This window comes from Oncorhynchus nerka, linkage group LG10 (assembly GCF_034236695.1).
Source record: "Oncorhynchus nerka isolate Pitt River linkage group LG10, Oner_Uvic_2.0, whole genome shotgun sequence".
Taxonomy (NCBI): domain Eukaryota; kingdom Metazoa; phylum Chordata; class Actinopteri; order Salmoniformes; family Salmonidae; genus Oncorhynchus; species Oncorhynchus nerka.
Genome location: NC_088405.1, coordinates 98,982,478 through 98,995,704, shown reverse-complemented (window position 1 = coordinate 98,995,704; position 13,227 = coordinate 98,982,478). Strand labels below are relative to the sequence as shown.

The 13,227-nt window shown below is 50.8% G+C and overlaps 1 protein-coding gene and 1 non-coding gene across 2 annotated transcripts in view; one reads left to right on the top strand and one right to left on the bottom strand.

The window, feature by feature from the left end:
- The first annotated feature begins 6,048 nt into the window (after nt 1–6,048).
- trnae-uuc (transfer RNA glutamic acid (anticodon UUC)) lies at nt 6,049–6,120 on the top strand. The gene has a single exon. It is a non-coding gene; the product is annotated as a tRNA-Glu (tRNA).
- Nucleotides 6,121–7,089: 969 nt separating this feature from the next.
- The window catches only part of LOC115126821 (SUMO-specific isopeptidase USPL1-like), a 34,375-nt gene continuing 28,237 nt past the window's right edge, over nt 7,090–13,227 (bottom strand). The window contains 3 exon segments of the mRNA XM_065024002.1: nt 7,090–9,475; nt 9,477–10,865; nt 11,322–11,482. Coding sequence (XP_064880074.1) covers nt 8,589–9,475; nt 9,477–10,865; nt 11,322–11,482 — 2,437 coding nt within the window. The 3' untranslated portion in view covers nt 7,090–8,588.

The following is a 13,227-nucleotide window of genomic DNA, read 5'->3' as shown; positions in this document are numbered from 1 at the left end:
GGAATCCGAAAGTGAAGGTGGAGGTAGGGGACGATTATGGCCAAGGAGGTGCGTGTGAATGGACGTCGGGGGTTCTGTCTGAGGAGATCGCCAGGGCGTCGGAGCGCAGAGGCCGCTTGAGGGAGGACGTTAGAGTGATGGTGGCTGAAGCGGGCATGAGTGCTTCGTCGAGTGTATTTCGCGCGGATTCTGGTGGGCGGACCGAAGTGGCGACGTCGACGCGGCGTGACGAGGAATCTGGGGCTCAGGATGTAAACAAACATGGCGGCGCCCAGTTCCCGGCTGCGTCCGTATCTGTTAAGACCCCGAAGTATTCCGGTAAGGCGGATTGGGAAGCTTTTCATGCTCAGTTTGAACTGTTAGCTCATTTTAGGGGTGGTCGGATGAAGAAAGGGCACTGCAGTTGGCTTTATGCCTCACGGATGAAGCTCTGTCCTGTTTGATATTGATTAGCCCCGAGGACAGGCATGATTATGGTGCTCTAGTGGGAGCACTGAGGAGGCGCTATGGACAGTGTGTACAGCCCGGGCTACTGCGCTCCGAACTGAGGAATAGACGCAGGCAGCCTGGAGAGCCTCTACGGGTGCTAGCTAATGACATTGAGAGCCTCTCTCGGCGGGCATATGCTCACATGCCCCCTCCGTGCAGAGCGAGCTAGCACGGGACCAGTTCATACAGGCGCTCTCCCTACGGAGCTGCGCATACAGACCCAGCTGGCTCATCCTGAGTCATTGCAGACAGCCTTGGAGATGGCTTTGGAGAGGGAGCTGGTGTGGGCTGGGGCTTCAGCTGGGGCTTTGGTGGGGGTGCAGGGAGACACACCCTCTGTGCGAGCTGGGGGCAGAGCAGCCCGGAGCCGGAAAAGCCTGCTTGGGTGGCCGAAATGACAGAACTCATTCGGGCTGTGTCGCTACAGGCGGCACGAAACACAAGCCCTGGTCCCAGGGTCTGCTGGGGTTGTGGCCAGCCAGGCCATCTGCGCCGAGATTGCCCCATGTCCCCAGAGCTCAGGGAAACGGCTCGGGTCCGCATAGACCGGGTAGTGCGGACCCCTGGCTTTCTATCCCAACCACCATCATCTTCAGGAGGAGCCCACCGGCACAGACGGGAAGCAAGGCTCCACTTCCCCCAGAAGCAGACGAGGGCAAGCGGAGGGAGCCTGTTGTTGTGGTGGGCCGGACCTGTGTTGGGGACTTTTGTCATGTCCCTGTCACTGTGGAGGGGGTGCCCTGCTCCGCCCTGGTGGACACTGGGTCCACAGTAACCCTGGTGAGGCCAGATATTGTGCCAGGTTGGACTCAGTGTGAGCCTACAACTGTGCAGCTCCGCACAGTCACAGGTGAGCTGGCACCCATGAAAGGGAAGGGAATAATGACTCTGACAGTAGGGGGCAGGACTGTGCGTCATCCTGTGTGGGTGGCGGCTGTGCAGGACCCTTGTATCCTGGGGTTGGACTTTCTTAGGAGCACAGGCTGCCAGTTAGACCTAAATAGGGGCACACTGAGCTTCCAGGGAGGGACGGAAGTCACCATGGCCCCCCCTAATGTCACATTCACTCAACCCAACAAACCCTTTACTCCAACAGTTAAAGCAGCAGAGACTCATGGCTGCGCCCTCCCCCACAGCTGTGTGTGACTTTTCCCCAGTCCCCCTGTCACCTACGGCGGTGTGTTACATTCCCCCAGCTACCTCCATGACACAGCCCTCTGTGAGCCCGGGCCGCACCCCCCAGCCCAGCTACCCCAGATGGGAGAGGAGAGGACACTGTCTGCAGTGAGGGAGATATGGGGGAGGAACTGTGTTGGTCTTGACCCTGAGCAGCAGGAACGGTTGTGGCAGTTGCTGTTTGAATTCAGAGACAGCTTTGCGTTGAGTGAGGAAGAGGTGGGTCAGACTCTTCTGGTGCAGCATGAGATCGACACAGGTGATGCTCGACCCATCAAGATGCGTCCCCGCCGTATCCCGCTGGCACGCCAGGAGGCGGCAGACAAGGCTGTGTTGGAGATGCAGCGGGCAGACTTCATTGAGCCCTCAGACAGCCCCTGGGCGGCGCCAGTCGTCATGGTTCCGAAGAAGGGGGCAAGCTGAGGTTCTGTGCGGACTACAGGCGGCTGAATGAGGTAACCAGGAAGGACTCATACCCCATACCACGTATCGATGAGTCGCTGGACCTGGTTAGGGGTCCTCCTGGTTCTCCTCACTAGACCTCCGCAGTGGCTACTGGCAGGTGCCCCTCTCCCCAGAGGCCAGAGCCAAAACTGCGTTCTCCACTAACAGAGGACACTGGCAGTTCAAGGTCCTGTGCTTTGGCCTGTGCAACGCTCCAGCTACTTTTGAGCGTTTGATGGACAGGGTGCTGGATGGCATCCCCCGACAGCAGTGTCTGGTATACCTCGATGACATCCTGGCCCATGGCAGCTCCTTCCAGTCAGCCCTGGGGGCGCTACGGCGTGTGCTGGAGAGGGTGGCTGCCGCAGGTCTGAAGCTCCACCCCGAGAAGTGCCACTTCATGAGGAGAGAGGTGTCCTTCTTGGGCCACCGAGTGGGGAAGGAGGGGATCAGCACCATGGAGGACAAGGTAGGGGCTGTCAGAGACTGGCCCACCCCCACCGACCAGCGTCAGCTGAAGAGCTTCCTGGGCCTGGCCTCGTACTACAGGAGGTTTGTACGGGGCTTCTCAAGCGTTGCTGCTCCACTGAACCGCCTGCTGCCGAAGGACAAGGCTTTCACTTGGACAGTGGAGTGTGAGGAGGCGTTCAACACCCTCAAACGTGCACTGATCGAGGCCCCCGTGCTCGCCCCCCCTGACCTCACCTTGCCCTTTATCCTGGACACAGACGCGAGCAATGTGGGCATGGGTGGGGTGCTGGCCCAGGTGGGGCCAGAGGGGAGAGAGTGGTGGCGTACTTCAGCAAAACATTTGACAAACATGAGCGCCGCTACTGTGTCACCCGGCGGGAGCTCTTGGCTGTTGTGGCTTCCGTCAAACACTTCAAGTACTACCTGGGTGGTCTGCCCTTTACTGTAAGGACTGACCACTCTGCTCTCCAGTGGCTCATGTCTTTCAGAGAGCCAGAGGGGCAGGTGGCACGCTGGTTGGAGGAGCTTCAGCCGTATGACTTCACGGTGGTGCACAGGGCAGGGGCACGCCACTCCAACGCCGACGCCATGTCCCGTCGGCCCTGTACTGCAGACGGCTGCCGCCACTGTGAACGGAGAGAGGGACGGGAGAGAGAGCTGCGGGCGGAGGAGGGTGTCTGTGCCACAGTGTGTCGGGCGAGCGGGCCTGTCTGCTGTGAGCTGCAGACTGTCGACGTGGCTGAATGGCGGCAGCAGCAGGGACGGGACACAGACCTACAGCCAGTGCTACAGTGGGTAGAGGCGCAGGTGAGGCCACCATGGGAAGAGGTGACAGCGCTCTCACTCGCGACCAAAGGGTTGTGGTCGAAGTTTGAGAGACTGCGGCTGGCTGATGGCGTGCTACAGCGGGCATGGAAGGAGTCAGCTACGGGAGAGGAGAGGTGGCAGGTGGTGGTCCCAAAAGCATTGCGGGAGGCTGTGCTCCAGAGTACTCATGGGGGGTGGGGACTGGACACTTTGGGGTCACAAAAACACTGCGCCGTCTCCGTCAGGGCTTCTACTGGGGGCAGCACAAGAGGGATGTGGAGGACTTTTGTCGCCGCTGTGACAACTGCACAGCGAGAAAGGGCCCCCAGGCCGCTCTCATGCTCAGCTCCAACAGTTCCCAGTGGGGGCTCCCATGGAGAGGGTGGGAGTGGATGTAGTTGGGCCGTTCCCCACCACAGACAGTGGAAACCGCTGGGTGCTCACGGCCATGGACTATTTCACAAAATGGCCCGAGGCCTATGCTCTGCCTGACCAGGAGGCAGAGACCATCGTCGACGCCCTGACAGCGGGGATGTTCAGCAGGTTTGGAGCTGCAGAGTCCATCCACAGCGACCAAGGCAGAAACTTTGAGTCCCGTGTGTTCGCCACCATGTGTGAGAGGCTGGGTATGCACAAGACCCGCACTACTCCTCTCCATCCTCAAAGTGATGGCCTTGTGGAGCGCTTCAACAAAACGCTTGGACAGCAGCTGGCCATCGTCTCTTCCAAACACCAGCGTGACTGGGACAAGCACCTGCCTATGGTCCTCATGGCATGCCGCTCCGCTGTCCAAGACTCCACCTCCTGCACGCCTGCCCTCCTCATGCTGGGGAGAGAGATCCGCACCCCTGCGGAGATGGCGTTGGTCGGCCCCTGGATAGCCCTCATGTTCCTCCGGGGCCGGAGTATGCCCGGAGACTCCAGGACCGCCTGAGACAGCCCACACCTTCGCCAGAGAGCAGCTGGTGAATGCAGGTGTGAGGCAGAAAAGGAACTATGACGTGCACACCCGGGAAGGCACTTTGTGGCTGGGGAGCTGGTCTGGGTCTACAGCCCCTAAGGAAAAAAAGGCAGATGCCCCAAGTTGGACAGTCACTGGGTGGGACCCTGCAGTGTCCTGGAGAGGGTAGGGGAGGTTGTGTACCGGGTGCAGCTTCCTCCCAGGGGGAGAAAGGTGGCACTGCACCGGGACAGGTTAGCCCCATACAGAGGGGCCTCTTCTCCCCAAACCCCAGGAACCCCCACAATTCCCTCTCTGGCAATGACATTCTCCAGGCACCCACCCTCAGGTGCCGCAGACAAGGCTCCAGACAGCCCACTCCCCTGTCTCCCCCTGTGTCACCGCGTGGTTCCCCAGAACCACGGACTGTATTACCCGTTCCCGCTTCCTTGTCCCCCATATCCCTGCCTTCATCCCCTTGTTCCCAGAGGGGCACTCTGCGACCATCACGGCCACGCAGGCAAAGGAGACCTCCGGGTCGCTTCAGAGACTTTGTTTGTTCCCTCGGGGACGAGGGACTTTGTGGTGGGGGGGCTGTGTAGCGACCCGCACAGACAGCTGTGTGTTATGTGCTAGGCTAGGAGGTGGTTGTGTTGTACTGACCAGTACCCGGTGTTCGCGGGGTCCGACATGTCAATCAACCTGCTATCTGCCAATCACGGGAATGCCTGGAATGTTCTGATGCCGGGCATCCTGGTGGTTGGCGGAGTGGCGTGGAGGGGGGGTTGGGCATTGGAAGTTAAGACCAGGTTCAGCCTTTGTTCTCTCTCTCTTACATCTGGGCTTCACAAGAGAAGGTCACGGTTGGATTGTGTGTTATCTATTTGGCGTGTGCTACGGCCCAAACAGTAGCCTGTGTAAAGTTGGTTCAATAAACCGTCAATTCGCAAGCTCAGGCCTCTGTCTGGACAATTGTTCATTTATGATCTAGTCAGGTCATTACAATATGTATATATATATAATTACAGTGTCCTGAAAACACCGTTTTTTTACTGCAGTAATTTCGTAGTAGATTCATAATCCAGCCGTCATATGTATTGGTAGTACAGCATTTACTGTGATGCGGTCTCTGCAGAGACCAGGGCATTCATACTGCATTCGATGGAGAGAGACGCTATGCTACTGTAATGACTATGAAAACTCGAAGACAACTGCGCTATTAAGTTTTTTTCTCTCAAAGTTGTCGGAACGTCACGTGTCCTACTTATACCAGTACACTCGCAACAATTTAAGCATTGCGAAACTTCTATTCGATCAAATAAACCTCATAGCAAATGAGCCATGGCCTCAATATAAAAAGGTATTTGCGAGTGTACTGAAACAATGAAAAGACCGCCACCTGCTGGAGGGAAACAGGTTTTCCTCCGAGTTTGGCCTCTCTCTTCCTCTTCTTCTCTGGCTATGGGGAGACCTGCGCATTGGTACAACATTTGGGAGATGCACGGCGATGTGGTACAGCGCTTGATTTGGCCTCAGCAAGCCTCAAGAGGCGCAATTTACTCCACACCCTCCATACAAAGCGCCTTGCTCGTATTGTAGGATAAAAGCTTTTATCCTGGTGTGTGTGTGGGGACTGGTGTGTGTGGTAGAAAGGCCTATCAACTCCCCTTTCTCTTCTGGAAACATTTACAACACTGCTGTATCGAGGAACTACAGCAGCATCCCATATGGTCTAGCGGTTAGGATTCCTGGTTTTCACCCAGGCGGCCCGGGTTCGACTCCCGGTATGGGAATGAGTGTTTTGTTACTGTTCCTACTTCTGAATAGATATTGTAAGCATTTATTTAACTAGGCAAGTCAGTTAAAAACAAAATCTTATTTTACAATTACGGACAAACCCTCCCCTAAACCCAGACGACGCTGGGCCAACTGTGCGCCGCTTAATGGAACTCCCGATCACGGTCGGTCGGTTGTGATTACAACTCGGGGTCGAACCTGGGTCTGTAGTGACGGTTGCATTTGCTTACATATTTCTACAATGACGCGTGCATCCATCACGTTCCAATTGGCGACGAGTATTCTGCACGAAAAAAAACAAGATAGTCAAGTGAATATCAAATAAATCAGTCCCAGCTCGTACTGACTGTTACATTATTGTCGCCAATAATGAGAATATGTCCTACCATTAAATGAAACATTGATCCCGCCAACTGATAAAAATGATTTACGGTAGCATCAGTGAAAAGCCGAGCATGGGGAAAATGGATATGCTCTTTCGCATGTTCTCCACTAGGTGGCGTCCTAACACCGTCGAACAGCCGGACCTGGTCAATTAAAGTTACGCTACTCTTAGCTTCATTTTATTATCAGAATAAGTGGTAGTTGAACAACTTACCAATTAATTTATCATATTTAGTAGTTAACACATTTTATCACCCTGTAATATAGACCACAACTACAAAAAGCTAGTCAAACTCCTTGCCATGGCAACAGACTGGAACCAGGCTAGTTGATTCTCACAAATCCCCCCCCAGACTTGATTTCCTGTAGACTGACAGTATGTCATGTGACACTGAGCATTTTGTATCCTGATTGATTGGCTGCTATTAGAATTCACAGTATATTGTTTTACACTTGCTACCATACAAAAAAAAAAAATGAAGGTTAGGGAAAAGGCCTTGAGACCATCAATGACCCTGTCCAGGTGGTGTAAAAATACATCAAGCAGACTCAAATATTAGATACCGGGCTCAGACAAGTCCTCCGTTTAAAGAAAACATTTGATTTTATTAGAATTATATACAGTATCCAATCCTGTACAACATTTTACAACAAGTCACTTTTTGTATTACAAAAATTACATTCAAAAACAACCGATGGACAAGATCAGAGTTCCAACCACCTCTAAAACACGAACCCAGCTTTTTTTTTTTATCATAGTTGTCAGGCTTTTTTATCCTAGTTCAGGATTTTAAGTAATTCAGACAAAATGTAAACAAAATAATAAAAAGGCAAACTAAAGCAAAACAGTATCATGATTCCTCCAGAACATTCCGATCACTCGCCTATTAACCTTACAGAACCTTACCTTACCCTGAAACAACTATTAACCTTACAGAACCTTACCCTGAAACAACTATTAACCTTACAGAACCTTACCTTACCCTGAAATAACTATTAACCTTACAGAACCCTGAAACAACTATTAACCTTACAGAACCTTACCCTGAAACAACTATTAACCTTACAGAACCTTACCCTGAAACAACTATTAACCTTACAGAACCCTGAAACAACTATTAACCTTACAGAACCTTACCCTGAAACAACTATTAACCTTACCTTACCTTACCCTGAAACAACTATTAACCTTACAGAACCTTACCCTGAAACAACTATTAACCTTACCTTACCCTGAAACAACTATTAACCTTACAGAACCTTACCTTACCCTGAAACAACTATTAACATTACAGAACCTTACCTTACCCTGAAACAACTATTAACCTTACAGAACCTTACCCTGAAACAACTATTAACCTTACAGAACCTTACCCTGAAACAACTATTAACATTACAGAACCTTACCCCGAAACAACTATTAACCTTACAGAACCTTACCCTGAAACAACTATTAACCTTACAGAACCTTACCCTGAAACAACTATTAACCTTACAGAACCTTACCTTACCCTGAAACAACTATTAACCTTACAGAACCTTACCCTGAAACAAGCTCTATATTTCACATTCCTTTAAAAGCCTCAATCTGTCTATTTTTTTTATTTTTAACTTGAGGACCTTATAGGACCTGGTCAAAATATAGTGCACTATATAGGGAATAAGGTGGCAAAGCTTCAATGAGTATCAACGTTAAACCCTATTCAACATTCACAACATTCTTTTGGAAACAAGTCAACACGTGAATGATATGGTTTATTTGAAATGGCTGTTAAGAGACTCCACTTTGTGTGATACATGCTACCAATAACAGAACAACCCACTGATGCCATGCACACACACGCACACGCACACACACACACGCGACTGAAAGGTGTAGTAGCATGTCGTTTCTCCTAGCAACTGTCCACGTCTACACTGGCAACTCGACTTCCTATATAGTGATCTAGTCAACGAATTAGACACGAGAATATTTTTCATTGAACGAGATGTCGCCACTGATCTGAAGCTAAGCTTTGATGTTTAAGCTCAGGGGTTTGGGTAAGCAGATTGCAGATCCTAGACCTGTGGTTAACGAAGCCTAAAAGAACAGGTCGAAAGCACTGAGTGCTTCCGTCTCCATCTGCTGATTGGCCGACCCCGATATGAACTCCTCCAGGAAGTTCTCACCGGAGGTCATGATTGGCCCATCTAGACCAGGCAGTGGCATTACTACACCGTGATTGGCCGGTTGTAAGGTCGCAGTGGTCATCCCCTGTGAGGCTCCACCAATCGCATTCCCCCCACACGCCAAGTTCCCTCCCCCTTCTTGTCCATTGGTGGAGAGCATATCCAGGAAGCCCGTGCTGTCCGGTGATAGATTGCTGGCAGTCGTCGCGGGCGACAGAAGGTCGGCGAAGAACTCATCGTAGGCGGAGGTACTGGAGCTAACAGTAGAGGGGGAGCGAAGGTCGGCGCAGTCTGGTCCGTGGGTCACTTCCTGTCCTACTGCAGCCGCCTGGAAACCCAACTTCTGATTCAGCTTCTCCAGTTTCTTCTTCTTGGCTTTCAGCTTCTTCAGCAGCTTGTACCTGAGGGCTTCTGTCTCACTGAGGCCGGCCGGAACCTTCGAGACCTGGCCACCGGGGCCTTGATTCCTGGAGGAAGAGATTTTATGGAGCTCCGTGACTCCCGGAGAAGAAGGAAGTGAGGTCATGATAGGATACGCTGCAGCAGTGTTGTCGATAAGAGGTTTTCGCGAGGCGAGGGCGGCGCCAGGCTGACTTGGTGTCTTCCAGACGCCATTTTGAGGGTCAATTCTTTGAGAGAGGATCTGGGTTGGAGGTGAAGTCTTGGAAGAGACATTGTTTATGTTTGTATTTACGTTCCTGCTCCTGAACCCTCCGTACATCTCGGCAGCCTTCACCGGCAGGGCCTCATTGTCCTCCTTACTGAGTCTGGCTTTGGGGAGAGGAGGAGGCTTCTTCAACCTGGTGTCTGGGTTGGGGGGAGCCATCTTGGGGGTCTGTCGGCTCTGTGAAAGCTGCTGGAACCGGTTGGGTGTCGAGTGGTTCAACTGACTGGGTTGTCTCTGGGTGCCGGGGGAGTGGGGGTGGTGGTGGGGTGGCGGTTGAGCAGGTACGACCAGTGGGAGTTGGGGTGCGGTGGCGGAGGGAGACCAGGCGTGCTCTGCGGAGAGAGTTGGAGGTATTGGGGTGGGGCGGGGGAGAGGGAGGGAGACCAGGCGTGCTCTGCAGAGAGTTGGGGGTATTGGGGGTTTTGGGGTGGGATGGGGGAGAGGGAGGGAACTCTGGTGCTGCGGGGCTGGGATCCACATATGATGGTGACATCATAGATACAACGGAGGGCAGGATTATTTCACCACAGCTTCCAGAAAGTGCCATTGGTGTTGTTGTTGTGACCACCTTAGCTGCTGCAGCAACTGGAGCGTTGGACGCCATTGTAGGTCTACTGCTGCTTCTCCTGATCCTGGGAGGACTAGGAGTGAGTCCTTCAGAGTCGGTCTCAGACGGAACGTCACTGCTGTCAGGGAGAAACTCACTGGCCGTTTCGGGGGACGTTGGCCTTTCGACGAGGTCTTCGTCGTCCGTTTCAGAGGGCGTTTCAGATTCAGTGGGTATTTCACGGGCAAGTGGGGGGGTCTCGGATCTAGGAGCCGAGAGAAAGCAGACGTCTCTTCCATTTTGTTTGGGAGCCGCCGGGGTGACGTCGTGCAACGGTCCGCTCTCGGAGTCCATTTTGACCTCTACGAGGGTCAGGGTGACGACGTCATCGTGGGAGAGGCCTTCGAAGGCGTCGAGCAGCGTGGCAGAACCGATGGACGGCTCACCGGCTGTTACCGTGGTGTCCATGTCGTCATTATCGGCGTTGTCAGACACCGTCAGCGCCTCGACAACGGCCGTGTCATTGAGAGGGAGGGGGAGAGAGAGGTCGTGAGAAGAGAGGTCGTGAGAAGAGAGGTCGTGAGACCAGGACTGGAACGGTACGTCAGCAAGCATGGAGGTGGAACCGACGATGATGGGAGAGTCTACGTTATTTGTTAATGTGGTGTCCATATTGTCATCTATGTAGTCAGCCGTTATGGTGGCGTCGTCTATGACAACGTCGTCAGACACCGTCTGAGAAAGAGATTCTAGAGATTCGTTGACGACAAAGATCTTGGCCAGGTGAGGTTCTTTCTGTATCAAGGAAGTGCTCGTCAGGTTTTCGTCAGGAGAAGAGCAGGGTGTCTGTGGGCTGTCCGGTCGGTCTGTCTCCAACTCCCAGAAGACAACATGGATCTCTCTAGGCGGGACAGCCAGCTGGGTGTGCGAGACACAGACAGGATGCTTCAGGTCGTCAAACTCTAACCAACTTCCTGTTGGAAGAGAGAAGGTTAGGAATGGGTTTTATACTACTAGTCACAGAGGAATGGTTAACATGCTCCCTTCTCGTTCTTCAGTAGCAGGAAAGTGCTGAATCCTTGTGATAAATAAATGGATGATTGAAGGTATTTCTGGTGTCCATGTCTTTTATAGAGTTACCGCCAACACAACGTAGAGTCCTATCGATTGGCACTTTATACGAGACACATTATGGGACGGACTCACTTTTCAGTTCTAAAAATCTAGATTTATTTCTATCCATTGACAATGAAAGTAAATAATATAAAATAAAATATTTAAAAAAAATAAAAATAACACAAATTCACTCAGTGACCAGTAAACAACAACAACGATACTAAGTAAGGAATCGCCCGAGGGGACAAATAAAAGTTATACCTGAATTGAGTTGAAACAGACATTAAATTTAATAAATTAAATACCAAACGAACCGTCAGGGATACGTATCCAGCTGACCAAGTGGTTGAGCGGCTGGTCGTACTGCAGGACGGTGGTGATGGAGTACCTCTGCTGCTGGAAGGTGAAGGAGTACGCGCTGAGGTCGTTGTCAGGGAGACCTTCCGCAAAGTGTAGCACAAACACAGGAGACAGCCTGGAAGAAACGACACAGGAAATGTCGGGAAACAGAAGGAGAGACAACACTCTTCTCCTATCCTCCTCCATGTGCACTAACTGAATAAATGAGTAAACGAACAGAGACAATAGACAGAGAGAACAGAGACAATAGACAGAGAGAGAGAACAGAGACAATAGACAGAGAGAACAGAGACAAGAGAGAGAACAGAGACAATAGACAGAGAGAGAACAGAGATAGAGACAGAGAGAGAACAGAGACAATAGACAGAGAGAACAGAGACAATAGACAGAGAGAACAGAGACAATAGACAGAGAGAACAGAGACAATAGACAGAGAGAACAGAGTCAATAGACAGATAGAACAGAGACAATAGACACAGTGAGAGAACAGAGACAATAGACAGAGAGAACAGAGACAATAGAGAGAGAACAGAGATAGACACAGAGAGAGACACAGAGAGAGAACAGAGACAATAGACACAGAGAGAGAACAGAGACAATAGAGAGAGAACAGAGACAATAGAGAGAGAACAGAGATAGACACAGAGAGAGACACAGAGAGAGAACAGAGACAATAGACAGAGAGAACAGAGATAATAGAGAGAGAACAGAGATAATAGACAGAGAGAACAGAGACAATAGACACAGAGAGAGAACAGAGATAATAGACACAGAGAGAACAGAGATAATAGACAGAGAGAACAGAGAGACACAGAGAGAACAGAGATAGACACAGAGAGAGAACAGAGACAATAGACAGAGAGAACAGAGACAATAGACACAGAGAGAACAGAGACAATAGACAGAGAGAACAGAGACAATAGACACAGAGAGAGAACAGAGACAATAGACAGAGAGAACAGAGACAATAGACACAGAGAGAACAGAGATAGACACAGAGAGACAGAGATAGACAGAGAGAGAACAGAGACAATAGACAGAGAGAACAGAGATAATAGACACAGAGAGAGAACAGAGACAATAGACAGAGAGAACAGAGACAATAGACACAGAGTGAGAACAGAGATAATAGACACAGAGAGAGAACAGAGACAATAGACAGAGAGAACAGAGACAATAGACACAGAGAGAGAACAGAGATAATAGACACAGAGAGAGAACAGAGATAATAGACACAGAGACAATAGACACAGAGAGAGAACAGAGACAATAGACACAGAGAGAGAACAGAGACAATAGACAGAGAGAACAGAGACAATAGACACAGAGAGAGAACAGAGACAATAGACAGAGAGAACAGAGACAATAGACACACAGAGAGAACAGAGATAATAGACACAGAGAGAGAACAGAGATAATAGACACAGAGAGAGAACAGAGATAATAGACACAGAGAGAGAACAGAGATAATAGACACAGAGAGAACAGAGATAACAGACACAGAGAGAGAACAGAGATAATAGACACAGAGAGAACAGAGATAACAGACACAGAGAGAACAGAGATAACAGACACAGAGAGAACAGAGATAATAGACACAGAGAGAACAGAGATAATAGACACAGAGAGAACAGAGATAATAGACACAGAGAGAGAACAGAGATAATAGACACAGAGAGAGAACAGAGACAATGTAATTCTCCTCCACTGAATTGAAAGTTCCGCATTGTTTTTCTATGAGGACTTTTCAATTTGGAAATATAAATTTGAATTTAATGTACTTCCTGGATTGAAAACGGAAATTGACCCCCAATCCCTGGTTGAGATCCACACCAGGTATGAAAAGGTTAAAGGTCGCGG